We start from the raw sequence: 14,308 nt of genomic DNA on the forward strand, positions 1-14,308 counted from the left end.
TATTTAAACGTTTATTACTGCTACGCGAGAAAACGGTTGGGGAATTGCAGTGACATTTGGAGCACATCTTTAGAAGAGCTCGGTTTGCAAAGTGAACTACACGACATCGCAAAATTTCTGCCGGGAGAAAAGGTCGTGAGGGACACCGGCTATAAAATGTACAATAAATAGTCCACTTGCCGTTACTTCCGCAGCAAAAACATACATAACGGGAAATATTTTAACTTATATTTAAAAATATATTTGTTCTATACAATTTTTCGATAGACTCGACAGCGATCGATATATCGCTCCGAACCCAATTTTATCGCCAGTATTTTACGAGAATCGGTACGACTAATACAATTTTTGCGATCAATGACAATATTTTCTCAGTAAGTTCAATTGCACTTATTTTTTAAACGCAATCATAGGATATTTTAATACGAATCGATTCCTCCTGCCATTATCGAGTGAAAAACTGTTAGAATACAATGTCGAGAACATTACTATTTTGTGAGATATTTCAAATTCCACACAATTAATTAACAGTTATACGATTAAAAAATATAGTGTACTCTTAATTTTCTATTTCAATAAATGACACGAAAGAACGAATTAAAAAAAAGACCAAACCAATTAACAATGAATACTGAACAATCTAATGAAAAATGTGAAAAAAAAAAACACAAGAAAATTGTTTAGAATGTAACGGTAAAACGTTTAAATATCTGTTGTCGATGTTAAGAAAATTAAATATCTCAAAATGTATTAATCTTTCCAACATTATACCTTTATATTTGTTTATTCCATATAACACGAGGAATTAATTTCGTTAATAAAAAAATCCTAGAATTTCATTAAAAAATTAACAAATGCAATAGCACTTTGCAACCGTATCGATGCGTTACTGAAAACAATCGTGCTAAACAATCATCGAACTTGTTGAATAATGGAAAATTTCCTGTACAATTTTTTTCAATCTTCGATAATAGAGACAGGATTGTGGCCCAAGATTATAATAAAACCTCGGAGGATAGACCTTGTAGAGGCCGAAGCTAGGATCATTTCAGACCCATGCCAAAATCCTGCATGAACAGATTCCAAAGTGTAATCTTTTTTCTTGAATTTTATGAATAGATTTATTATAGGGGAAGAAATATGGGTTTACAGTAAAAAGTTTGTAAGTTATTATAAAAAAATAGGTTTTTTATAGAGAAAAGAAAAACCAGCATATATTAGGAAATAAACAATAATTATTAATTTTCTGCACAATTTCTACACAAAATCATCATTATTCAAACGTTTGGTCATTCTAAATGTACAGAGAAACTTTTAAAATACTTCGACTGTTCTGTTGAATGTCTGAGAGACGACTAACACAAGGTCGGCAAAATAACTAACGTCTATTAAAAAAGTGACTTGTACGCCGAATGATCATAAATTACTTTCCACCGGTCTGAAGTTTCAAGTGCCACAGATGTGCCGCCAACGAATTTCGATCGGCAGAAATTTTAATTGTCGTAAAACTTTGTGGATCTCGAGTGACCTACATTCGCCCAATGAGGGTTAAATGCGTCCGACATATGCCTTTATTGCGCGCGTAAAAATGAAATCGATCTCGTTCGTCAGGTCCACCTGACCCTCCAGCGGGTGTTCCCAACGTATGCTGTGCACCGGGATTGACCACTGTCAATTGGAGATCGTCACCATACGACGGAGGCTGCACAGTCACCGGCTATACCGTGGAAATGAATCGTCTGGGCGAGGATACGTGGACGAGCATCGCGGAGTCCTGTCATTCGTTGAGTCACACGGTACCGGCACTTGGAACGGACACCGTGGTACCTGGTGAGAGATATCGATTTCGCGTTCGAGCGGAAAACATCCACGGGGTCAGTGAACCGGGAAGCGAGTCCGAGTTCGTTAGAATCCCCGAGGAAGGAGAGACGCAGCTCCACGACGACGAAGAAGGTGAGTATCGATAGTATCAGGAGAAAGGAAGGGAAGTCACGCGCTGAAAAACAAAATGGGAAAACATTCAACCGAAAATGGTGTTGTTTCGAAAGAATTCGAACCACCATTCGAAGCCAGAGTGGTGGAAATGGAAGATGGTCGACTGTTCGACGATCGATACGACGTCCTTGAGGAACTCGGGAAAGGTCGATACGGTACGGTGAGGAGGGTCATCGAAACGTCCTCTGGAACCAGTTTCGCCGCCAAGTTCGTGAGGACCATCAAAACGAAGGATCGCGAACAAGTACGGGAGGAGATACGAATCATGAACAATCTACGACATCCGAAACTTCTTTTATTGGCAGCCGCTTACGAGAGTCCACGAGAGATCGTTATGATTACGGAATAGTGAGCATACATACGATGTAAAACGTTCGCGAGAACGTTAGAGGTGTCCGAACATCACATTGCGTTTCACTTTTTCAGCATTTCCGGTGGCGAGCTGTTCGAGAGGGTGGTCGCCGACGACTTCACGCTCACCGAGAGGGACAGTATACTTTTCATGAGACAGATCTGCGAGGGCGTCGAGTACATGCATCAGAACAAAGTGGTTCATTTGGATTTAAAGGTGACGCAAAACTCGACAATAACGGAGGATATTTGGTTTTTAGAGATTTGTCAAGAGAAGATACAGGAATTGGAAACTCATTATTTGGAAACAGAAAATATAAATTACCAAATATACACGCGCGTATAACAGCGTATTAAATACACTTTCCTGTTTAATAAACAAAAGGTAACGGTCTTAAAACATTCTGTTCTGTAAAAAAATTTGTCGAAATGTTTTCCGATCAGAAAGACTGCTTTCTCTATGTTTGGAAAGTAAAGAGAATCGAACGTGTTTAATAAAGACATCCACTGATATACAGTGGATCAAAAAAGTATTTGTTCACTGTATTATTCCCCTAAGCTAAAAGTTTGATTTTAATGAGAGTTTGTGTGCATATAAAGCATACTAGGCTGCATATGACATAATGCTTTTGTTGACAAAAAAATCTTCTCGAGGGGATAAAATTAAGACCCGTAAGAAAATTTCTTTTAGTAAGAAAATTTGTATTGCGTCTCGCACGATTACAAAATTATAAAGAAAATAAAAGTCGTTGCAAGCTCTTCAATCGTTTGGAATCGTATTTTCCAGTAGAATTTTGAAATAATCTGGAATAGAGCAAAACTTTTTGCAGATGAAAAATGTTCAGCTCTTAGTACCCTATCATTTTGTCGCAAAAATGTTCCAAGAATAGTTTCCTTAAAAAAATAAAAAATACTTTAAAACCTTCGAGACTTGATTTCACCTTCTTACAGAAATTTCCTGTCAACAAAAAAAGTTTCTTTATATATACACTATTATGCTCTACATGCACACAAACTTTCATTAAAGTCAGTCTTACAGGTAAGAAGAATTTCCTTTTACGGCAGCGTGCAAATACTTTTTGGAGCCACTGTATGTGCATATTGCACCCATATGCAATGATTTAGTAACTACCATCAATTTCAAACAATTTCAACTTTTTCCGCAAAAGACTTACAACTGCCTAATTTGCGTACATATATGCAATGAAATTTTACAGAATTTTCTGCGAAAACCGAAACGTTTATATTAACGGTGTCTTCCTTCACTTATATATTACACACACGCGCGCGCGCGCGTATATATATGTATATATGTATATATGTATATATGTATATATGTATATATGTATATATGTATATATGTATATATGTATATATGTATATATGTATATATGTATATATGTATATATGTATATATGTATATATGTATATATGTATATATGTGTATATGTGTATATGTGTATGTGTGTGTGTGTGTGTGTGTGTGTGTGTGTGTGTGTGTGTGTGTGTGTGTGTGTGTGTGTGTGCGCGCGCGCGCGCGCGCGCGTGTGTAATTGAATGCGATTGAATGATTAATTCCCAATTCGTTACGTTTATAGCCGGAGAATATAATGTGCAGAACGCGCATCTCTCATCAGATCAAACTGATCGATTTTGGCATCGCTCAAACTCTCAAACCAGACACTCCGGTCAGAGTCCTCATTGGTACACCAGAATTCATTCCGCCGGAAATCATAAGCTACGAACCGATCGGCACCGAATCGGACATGTGGAGCGTCGGTGTGATTTGCTACGTTCTGTAAGTACTCAAGAACGCTGCTTTCGTTCAGCAAAGATTTACCCAAACGATAAATGTAATTTCAAATGCTCAGATTGACCGGTCTGTCGCCATTTATGGGCGACAACGACGCCGAAACCTTCGTCAACATCACTCGAGCGGATTACGATTTGGAGGACGAGGCATTCGATGCGATATCGAACGACGCCAAGGATTTCATTAGCGGCCTCCTCGTCAAACGAAAGGAGTACGTATTCGTTTCGTTGCAATTACTCGTATCGATGTGCAATCGAGATCAGAAAATTATTATTCGGATAAGAAAGTTTCGAGCAACGAATAAAAAGAAAGCAGCTTCTTATTACCGTTGAATAAAAATTTGAATAAATTTTTAATTCGCAAAATGAAATATTGAACAATGAATAAACTAAACTGTCCGATCGAACAAATATCGAGAACAACTCGCTTTTATTCGAATAAAATTACGTCCATTTATAGTGTACGGCACGTGTCCGATTATATGAGAACAATCGGGATATTCGCATATAAGCGGGATTGGTCGTGAATCTATCTCAGTAATCGACCTTTTCGTATCTCGAACCGAGACTCACCTACACATGAAACGTCCGAGTGAACGAGATACACTGGGTGTGAAGGCAACAACAAGGATGCACTCTCGTATTACGGGCGCTCGATCGACGAGCTTCAAAGCGATATAATCCGAACTAATAGGGTGATATCTGAGGAAAAAAATGACACTTATTTGTTTATTTCTCTTTTCACCTTTTTTCTTTTTTCAAACATTTTTTTCTAAAAAGAAAAATTTTCAATTCGTTCAAAGTAGTCCAAATATGGTCATTTTGGTCTCATCTTTATCGGGAGATTCTTACCAATCCACTGATAATATTTTCACTGTTGTAGTGCACATCGATTTTTAATTATCAAAGAATGAACGCAAATGTAAACTTGACGCAAAAACTGTCTGTAGTTTGCACGTCGATGTTCACATGGCAAGGTTCAAAACGAAGAAGGGTGACATTTGCATAGAAGACGAATCGGAGCATGAATAAGAAAAAAAAAAGGCGAACTCATTTACGACATTGCGCTAACATCCTCTTGTATTTATATCATAAACTATCCTTCTCACTCTATGACAGTGATGATGATTCTTTTACATGTATCTTCGTACGCAATCGGACACTATATTGCGATTAATCATCGTATTTATTGCTTTACAGATTGCGAATGTCGGCAAGGCAGTGTTTGGAACACCCTTGGATGGCGCAACACGCGGAGGCTATGAGCAGGATAGCATTGCCGACAGAAAAATTGAAGAAATTCATCGTACGAAGAAAGTGGCAGGTAAGAATCGATAAAATTCGTTTGTTGTGTTTACGTTGGTTTATCTTTGTTTTCGAGTGTTGTTTTCCTGTGTTTGTTCCGGTATGACACATTATATCTGTAGAGAGTTTAACGTTAAAACAGGAAAGACTTATCAGCTAGTGGCTTGCAAAATAAATTAAAATTTGAATAATATTCCAACGGTACGATAAAGACCATCATTCTTTCTTTTTCTCTTTCAACGAAAGTCTTAACGATTTTTTCAAACTTTGAAATATTTATTTTTGCTCGATACTTTAGAAAAAATAAACGTAGTATAAAGTTTACAAAAAATAAATTTTTCTGACACGATTTCCCTTCGACGACGCTGAACAAACATGACGTTCGTGTTACATAATTGGAAAATTGAATTACATATTTGATACACGATTTATTCAAAATTGTAGCAACTTCCATGTTATCGTATTTGAAATAACTTAAACACCAAGCGTATACTTAAAGTAAAGCACAAGAATTTAAATATCGTGATTGTATTTCTAATGCGACACAATAAAACACGACCTTTGATTTACCAATACGAAGGAGTTCGGTAAATACTGCTCCACCAATCACCAACGGTGCACTTGACTCGAGAATTCATCATTTCTGTAACATTATAACGTTTCAATCGTACCATCTGGTCTAAAAGTGATACATTGTGGATTGTGGAAACGAGCGAGCACGCTGACAAAACTAACATTCGATCGTTGTTCCTCAGAGTTCGTTCTTTTGACCGATATTATTGTTCGGTAAATAATTTTCCACTTGCAAATAATTTCTCAACTCCCTGCAAAACTTACCGTGAGTTGCGTCGTTTTAGAAATACACGATGAATCAACAAAAACAAACGAATAATCTCGTCGAAGAGCAGCGAGTCTAACTTCCCGGTGGTACTAATATTAGCATGGGTTTGATCGTGTTGCATGCGCGTGTGCTTTTTCGTTTGTTCGTAACAGAAAACGGGAAATGCCATTCGTGCACTGGGTAGGATGGCGATCCTTTCGGCGAACAGCAGACGAAATCCAACAGCGACGACCGAATCGTCTCCGACCACGGAGCCTTCGTCGAATCCGATCGAATCTCCAGCAACCATGGATTCCGAAATCCATTCCGACGATGGAAGTAAACGCGACATTGAAAACGCGTCTGGCAAACGCGGGAGGAGCCCAACCGAGACGGACACCTGCGGTAGAAACATGTATTCGTTCTGTTACAAGACAGACGTCAGCATCTTTTCGGAGGAAACGTTAGACTCTACACTAAAGAGGGACGCGCCATCGGACCTTGACGACGACGCGTCCCTGGAAAACGAACTCCCAAAGAGCGTCACGCGATCGTGTTCTCGCGGAGATGTAACCAAAGAGACTCGGAAAACTGACACTAACGAGAAACCAACCTCCGGGACGACGGAAGACCAACGAAGTGACGTGTACTCGACGAAGTTAGCTCCCACGAGACATCTCGAAGAGGTAATCAAGATCGTTCCCCGATACCAAATGGAACAGTGTACACCGATAGACGAGAAAACCATGAGCTCCGAAATAAGGAATCTTTGCGAGGAATACGAGAGCACCACGGAGACGCGTTACGACGACGACGACGACGAGAAGATATACAAGACCGACGTTACGGAATCGTACGAGATACACTCGACGTTGAACATCGAGGAGATCGTGAACGAGGAGGAAATATTCGATACTCGTGAATCGAAGGAGAAATCAGAGCGAGACGCGACCACCAATTTGCAAATGCTTCGACGAGTGTTCAGAGGCGATTCGCGAGACTCGGGCATCGGCGACTGCGTCTCGTCGAATCTGTCGACATCTTCGCAACACGTGAACGAGCTCGGTATCTCGTCGATCATAGAGGAAGAGGACAACGAGAACAATAACGTTAAGGACACCGTCGAAAGGATGGAAGAATTCGAGTATCGCAAAACGTCCATGATCGATACCTCAGGAAACGTGCAAAGCTCTATAAGCGTAGCTACTCCGAGTGGCGTAACTAAAGCTTCGCGAGAAATTAATCGGCACGAAGGTGTGTTCAATGCGTAATTTCTTCCGGTAATATTTATCCAGGGTTAACCATGATTTTCGTAGATTTGGAAAGTTTCTCTCGGTGTCAAAATAAGTCCCTAGATGTATCGCTGATTCGACGATTCTTTTTCTCTTTGAACTCCTTTCTTTACTTGCGCCTATTAAAAGTATTTACGAGTATCCGAGTGTAGTGACTAATTTGCTACTTCCGTTACTTTAAACAGTAAGTAAACGATAACAAAGGTATAATAGGTTGCTCGATAAGTTTTGTCGTTCGATAAGAAATGGGGCTATTAGGTTCGTCGTTTTATTTTTCGAAAAATGGTTCTACTGTTCGATAAACATGTGTAAAGTTTCGTGTAGATTTGTCGACTCGTTCGTATATTTACACTTGTTCAAAGTTGAAGTGTTGAAATATTTTTTTACAATGAAAGAAACGATAAAACTTATTGAACAACATAGTACGTGTTTAGAGCGATATATAAACCACGGGGTATTTAAGTTTAAAGTTTCGAGGACCTGCATCTCCCGATAATTAAATCGATTATAAAATGGTTACTTTTCGTAATCGTTAAACTCAAGGGATTACCCGACAAATGGAGTTCTTTTGCACTACTTTCGATCCCAACGCGTAATTCTACGTATTTTATACACGCGCGCGCGCACACACACACACGCGCACACACACACACACACACACACGAGAGAATTAAAAAATGAGTAATTTTGAACTTTTTAGCATTGAAAAATTTTAATCGCTCTTGCTTCAATGTTAGGTTTCGCTACTATTGTCGTAATCTCCGTTAAATTATACACACTTATGTCGTTTACTTATCGGAATTCTTTCAATGTATATACACCATGAGTAACTATACTCACCTTGAACAAGTTAATGTTTACGTTGTATTCAAAAGTTATATAGAGGAAAACATTAGATAGCTGTATATTTATTTTTGTTGTTGAAAGTGTTTTAGAGATTTTAAAAGTCAACCTCGTTTTCTTAACCGTATCGTTTATTACCAAAATTCGAAGCAACGATAAGAATGTATCAATCTTCATTGACCCTAAAACTCATAATTAACGAGAAATTTAGTCCCCGCTTTACGAAAATTTGCAAATTCCTAAGCGAACATTAGCTACTCTTTGTAGTCGGATTTTAATCGTTTACCCGGTCTATAGGTGCAAGAAATAGCAAACGAAACAACTAAGAAATCTTTACGGTTATTTTTCGAGTACATTTTTTCGTTGCATTTACAAAATATTTTATCGATAATTTATATCCAGAATGGATACTATGCACAGTGTATTTTATTTAAAAAAAAAACGTTTCCTCACTTTGGGCATTGATTACAACAACAAACTTAACATTAGAACTTGAATATAAATAATAAAATAGTCGTGTAAAGAGAAAAATACAACGACATGAATTACAATTCGAAAAACAATCTCAACTACGTCGAAGAATCGTGGGCTTAATTAAACTTAAAGTTCTGTTTTTGGAAAACATTTTCCAACCGATACTTCGCAAGATCCAGATCGTCGAAACATTTAACATTAAATATCTTGCGAGCTATCAATCGTTTGCTCTCGGAACCAATAATGCAATATTCCATTCAAAAGTCAGCGTTACACCTTGGAACCCCTTATTGGTCGTAGAACATTTAACGTAATACTTGATGCAACTTGTTTGTTTGCAGTTGCCAGCGAAATTGAGGATCCAAGGCTATTAATCGGTCGCGTTCGGAGTAAATTCGTTCCGACCGGAAACGTAAGTCGTACTGCAAAGTTATTTGAGAAGGAAGCAGTTGCCTCGAAACCTCCTTCCAATGTAACTCAAGTGTCGCAGCGCGCGCATCCTACGGTCACAATGACGACAGGAAAGCCAAACAACGAAAGAATACAGAAAGCTTTTGCGTTCTGGAACAAGTAATCCGTACCTCGAGTTTAACGACGTTCGAACGTTAATCGATGTTTCGCGGAAAGACCGAAGTATTCGATCGTTCGTTCAAACTCATCGCGATATATGATCAAAGTATCGTTTCTGTTCGCCATTTAAAACTTGAAAAAGAAAAAAAAAATGAGATTAGTATAAATGATTTTTTTTTAAATCTCAACATTCAAACTCGTTACCAAATAGCAAAGAGTTGAACAGTAGTGTAAGTAATCACGATCACGGAAGGAAGTATTTATTTAATAACTTTTCTTATCAGTCGCATGTAGTCCGAGACGTACTTTAACAACGACATTTACAAACGTAGCAAAGTAACGTACTGATTATTTGACCTCCTTTGCACCTTTTACTTTTCTTGCGAACATAACAAAGCGATTACATGTATTATTATAATTGTAAGTAATACGTGATTAATAAAAGCAGAAATAAAAAGTATCTAATCTCAACGATTGTACTATGATCTAACAAGCGTTTTCGCGCAAGTTTTCCTCGTATTTGGTATTAGTTTCTATGGAGCATTCTACGGATGTTCGTTTAGAGTTCAACATCTGCGGTTGCGTGATTACCATCTCACATTCTTCGTCGATTTCCAGATACCGAATCCTATCCTTTGTAACTGGTTCCCAAGTGGTCTTGATGAAATCATCATGACCTGGGGTGGGATCGCTACATTACAAATATTTCATAAGCGAATATTAAGATTAAGTTCGAAATATCTAAAATCTCATAGACAACTCACCCTGTTCTAGCGAAGTTGGCCCACATCCTAGTCAGACATTTCATTGTAACTCTGTCTTTGGTACTTTCCGCTGGTGGTTCAGGGTTTTCAGTTTTACAGTGAGACAGGTAAAATACTTATATACGACATTTCGTCATTGTAAGACGCTCCTAAAATATATACATCAGTAAGTAAAAAACAGCACCGTTTCTGCACATGCGAAGGTATATATCACAGGGACTGAAAAGAACTCATACTTTTGCTTCGGAAAGATCTTTTCTTATGGTACTTTTACGGGAAATTTCATCTTGAGAATTTGTTTAAAAACTGTTTCTGTGGAACAAATGTTTCAGAATTTTTATAACAAAACTGTTCCATTGCAATAGTTATGTCAAAACTTTTATTAGAAAAAGTTCCACGAAATAAATAAAACTCCAAATTTACAATACGTTGTAGATAATACGATAGTTTCCTTCGACGATGTAATATCATATTATATACGATATAATAACATATTATTGTGTTTATTTCAAGTAAATGATGTAACATAATAAGAATATAATAGGTACAAAAAGAAAAATTGAACAAAGAAGTAAATTTTTCAAAAATAATATATAAATAATTTTTTAAGCGACTGCGAACTTTGTTGTTCGTGATGAAGAAAATATCTGTTCTTGTTACACAAGAACTTTGATTTTTATCTCCTGTAAATTTTTACTCAAATTAAAACCTCTACTTGCCTGCTCTCGTTGGAATGTACAATACGAGAACTTTTATTGCACAAAGTCCATTTCAATCGTTTCAACAGAGTCTATTGAAAAAGTTCCATAACCGTTTCAATCCCTGGTATACCGTAGTTGTTGCATATTTAAGAAAATAAAATCACCAATAATACGACGTTTTATCAGGGGATCCGTGTACGTTTTCTCATTACCGACATACGAAAATTTGCAACAGTAAATGGGTGCGAATGTCCTTCGTATTTGGTTCTCTACAAACAATTTCATAGGAAGAACAAAATATACATCGTTCATGAAATTTAACAGTTCGAATAGCTGATCCTCGCTGATTGGTTCCCCGTTAAAACACCGATCCGGAACAGTTTTTAATAAATTTTTGGTTTCTTCCGGCCCCAATTTGTTCAAGCCTCCTAAAAATTTCATGTGTTGCGACATATACTTCTTGCAAAGATTAATCTTTTGCTCGTTTTTATCTGAAGTTTAAAAAAATCATGTAAAGACGCACTACTTCTTAACTTTTAAGACGTTCTTAAAAAATATTTGTCTGTATAGACTTGCCATTGTTCCTGTAATACAATGAAAAACGTTTATGTTTATTACATTCTAAGTATCGATAAATAATCGTCGAACAAGCATGACTAAATTGCCTACTCGAGTATTTTTCAACGTGCCCGGGCAAGTAGCTCATCACGGGCATCAAACCATGCCTATTGGGCCACGATTCGGTAACGAAATAGGTAATCTGTGCATCTACAGCATGTATGTATGCAAACCGGGTGGTTCTATTATTTTTTTTTTTTTATATTTCGTACGGTATTATATACACAAGCACAGATTGTCTAAGAATAATGCATAGTACACAGCCATGGAAATTCTTGATAAGGGTGATGGTCAACCGATGTCTGAACCAAAATGTGTCTGTACAGATAGTACAAATCAGACTTTGAGATTCATAGACCAAAGGACTGTGAATGTAAAAAGTATGAAATATCTCGCAAGATATTAATTTTTTAAACATGGTGTCCTAATACCTTTTGTGCAGATTTACTCGAGGTTACATGCGTTTCTCAAATGCATTGTTGCACTTATGAAAAAAGTAAAGTAGAAAAATAGACACTATCGTACCATTCACCTTTTCCTTCTACATTTTTTTTACATTTTTTATCAAGTTTAAGATACAACTCGTCCCAATTACGTGACTCATTGTCAATCCGCAAAACTATATATTCATCCAGGCACATTAAAGAAAAAAAGTTTACCTATTCCGTAAGATTAGAATCTTGCATTTTGATGATATCATTAGCAGGCACTGTTCGCAGAAATTTAACAACTTCAATAGGATCGGTGGAATCTATTCCCAGGAGGGCCGCAAGCTTAAAAGACGTTTGCGATTTTCCATAGATCGAAGGAACGAACGATGCTAATCCACTTTGCAAAATGGCTTCATGGAATAGTTCCAAATTCAATAGTAATTCAGCGGACATTACAATTTTCTAAAGAATCCCGACATTTTAGTTTTTCAATGCCTACGTATCCCAATGTATCTCCAACGAATGCTATCAATGGTAAGCGGACATTTGAATTTTTTAGAAAATCCCGACATTTTAATTTTTGAACATATACGTATCTCAATGTATCTCGAACAGTACCAAGTACTGTTATCAATGGTAATTTAATGAATCTACCTTGAACACGCGGTGATACGAATAACGCATGAACCATTTGCGCCCCAACACTGGCGCCATTGATGGTAACATTGTTAGGGTCTCCTCCAAAATTGGCAATGTTCTCCTTGACCCATTGCAAAGCTGCAATCAGATCCTTTAAACCCTGATTGCCAGGTGCAACCTGAAGTCCCACATTTAAGAACCCTTCAAAGTTTTGGTTAAGCATTGTTTATTCATCATCGGCTACCGTCATTAGAACTTGTTAGTGTACATTTTCGAAGCAAATTTCGTAATTATTTAGAAAAGCGATTACCTCATGAATTTGGATAAAATTAAAATACAATGTCGAGGACATTATTTCGAACAATTTTTTCCTATACATATTATCGTCGCCGAGACATTTGCAGAAAACTAAAGATTAATATAATTACATACATTATATAGTAATTATCGGATAGTACTAATTTTCATGAATTAGATTATAATATGGACTAGTTTTTCTTTTGTCGACACTACGCCAGCTTAGCTAACCTGTTAAAAAAATCAATATTGAATCCCAATTTATGAAAAAGGTTAAATGCTTCCTCATTTTTCTAATATATCAACAATAAGTAAAGTAAACATCATATCATATTACCACTAATGTAAGTCTAAATTCACTCGAAATTTAATCCAAACGTGTCTCAAGGCTTAAAAATACGATACATGGTATCAAAAATATTTTTGTATTTATCTTAAAAACAAACCTTGAACAGTGGCAATATTTTTTTGAAAAAATTGTTTGGAACAACGCCCTTGATAACATACTTCAAGATCATTTGGATCGGTGAGGTAACAGCGTTTCTAAATAATTACCGCAAATTTAATACAATTTCTTTTCGAAATAATAAGAGAACCAACCGAAAGCACCCAATCTATGATTACTCGAAACAACGATCACGTTTCTCGCGAGTAAGTAATCGGGCTTGTAAGTCTCAACATTCCCATTTCCTACTGCATACGCACCGCCATGGATTCAAAATATGATCGGTTTAGATCCAGTAACGGAATTAGTGGAAAGATTAAGGTAAAGGCAATCTTCGTCACCGACAATATCATACGGTGGAAATTCCAACTTCTACGGGCAAATTTTTACAACGAATTTCGAGGTATCCCTGATACCTCTCCACGGAATAGGTGGCTCCGGATCCTGTACAAGAAAGTGGAGTGCAAACCGTGTCTGATAATACAGACCATCAGATACGATGTAAAAACGAATTAATATCTTTCATTAGTCGACTGCGCAACATATCGACAAAGTACTAAACAGTTGCAAAAAATGAAATCTCAATGATATAATGATCCATTACTGGGTGGTACTATATAACATCTTTGGTTGCTGTGAAACTATTGTTGAGGTAATATAATTTACAATTAATATTACCTTGAAGCTAAGTTCTCCAATGGGAGGAACTGCAAATGGTATTCCTCTGAAAGCGATGTAAAAGGTTCCTAATACACTTTTTAAGACTACACCTCGCAATTTGCCTTGCTTCACGGTAACAATCGGTCTGTTCATCGACGATACTTATTCAAATTCTCGTTCACTCGACAAAACTTCACTGCATTCTATACGAAGATTGTGAAATTGCCGTCTATTATACTCGTATCTCTTGTGTATTTTAATGTTATGTGAAAAATATTTTAATTCGAGTAT

General features: G+C 37.0%; 3 protein-coding genes across 6 annotated transcripts in view; 1 reads left to right on the forward strand and 2 right to left on the reverse strand.

Moving 5' to 3' along the window:
* LOC143148563 (uncharacterized) overlaps positions 1-9,933 on the forward strand; it is a 95,588-nt gene extending 85,655 nt beyond the window's left edge. For 2 of the 4 annotated variants that reach the window (XM_076315002.1, XM_076315003.1), the window contains 8 exons: positions 1,612-1,953; positions 2,049-2,343; positions 2,422-2,563; positions 3,945-4,144; positions 4,218-4,370; positions 5,359-5,482; positions 6,457-7,537; positions 9,234-9,933. In XM_076315002.1, coding sequence (XP_076171117.1) covers positions 1,612-1,953; positions 2,049-2,343; positions 2,422-2,563; positions 3,945-4,144; positions 4,218-4,370; positions 5,359-5,482; positions 6,457-7,537; positions 9,234-9,466 — 2,570 coding nt within the window. In that variant the 3' untranslated portion in view covers positions 9,467-9,933. Of the gene's footprint in view, positions 1-1,611; positions 1,954-2,048; positions 2,344-2,421; positions 2,564-3,944; positions 4,145-4,217; positions 4,371-5,358; positions 5,483-6,456; positions 7,538-9,233 lie in introns of those variants that run through there. The other 2 variants (XM_076315005.1, XM_076315004.1) reach the window with 2 other exon arrangements.
* On the reverse strand, positions 9,175-14,219 carry LOC143148356 (uncharacterized). The gene is given in 17 exon segments (XM_076314639.1): positions 9,175-10,153; positions 10,227-10,339; positions 10,341-10,415; positions 10,463-10,512; positions 10,650-10,677; positions 10,848-10,909; positions 11,385-11,460; positions 11,504-11,511; positions 11,597-11,727; positions 11,770-11,910; positions 12,071-12,204; positions 12,256-12,386; positions 12,433-12,816; positions 13,513-13,729; positions 13,774-13,801; positions 13,962-14,162; positions 14,215-14,219. Coding segments are annotated over 17 exon segments (1,989 nt in total). The 3' UTR covers positions 9,175-9,948.
* LOC143148564 (uncharacterized) lies at positions 10,978-11,589 on the reverse strand. Its single transcript, XM_076315007.1, has one exon. The coding sequence runs from the start codon at positions 11,378-11,380 to the stop codon at positions 11,042-11,044; it is 339 nt and encodes a 112-aa protein (XP_076171122.1). The 5' UTR covers positions 11,381-11,589; the 3' UTR covers positions 10,978-11,041.
* Positions 14,220-14,308: the final 89 nt, after the last annotated feature.

Source organism: Ptiloglossa arizonensis, chromosome 6 (assembly GCF_051014685.1).
Source record: "Ptiloglossa arizonensis isolate GNS036 chromosome 6, iyPtiAriz1_principal, whole genome shotgun sequence".
NCBI classification, from domain to species: Eukaryota; Metazoa; Arthropoda; class Insecta; order Hymenoptera; family Colletidae; genus Ptiloglossa; species Ptiloglossa arizonensis.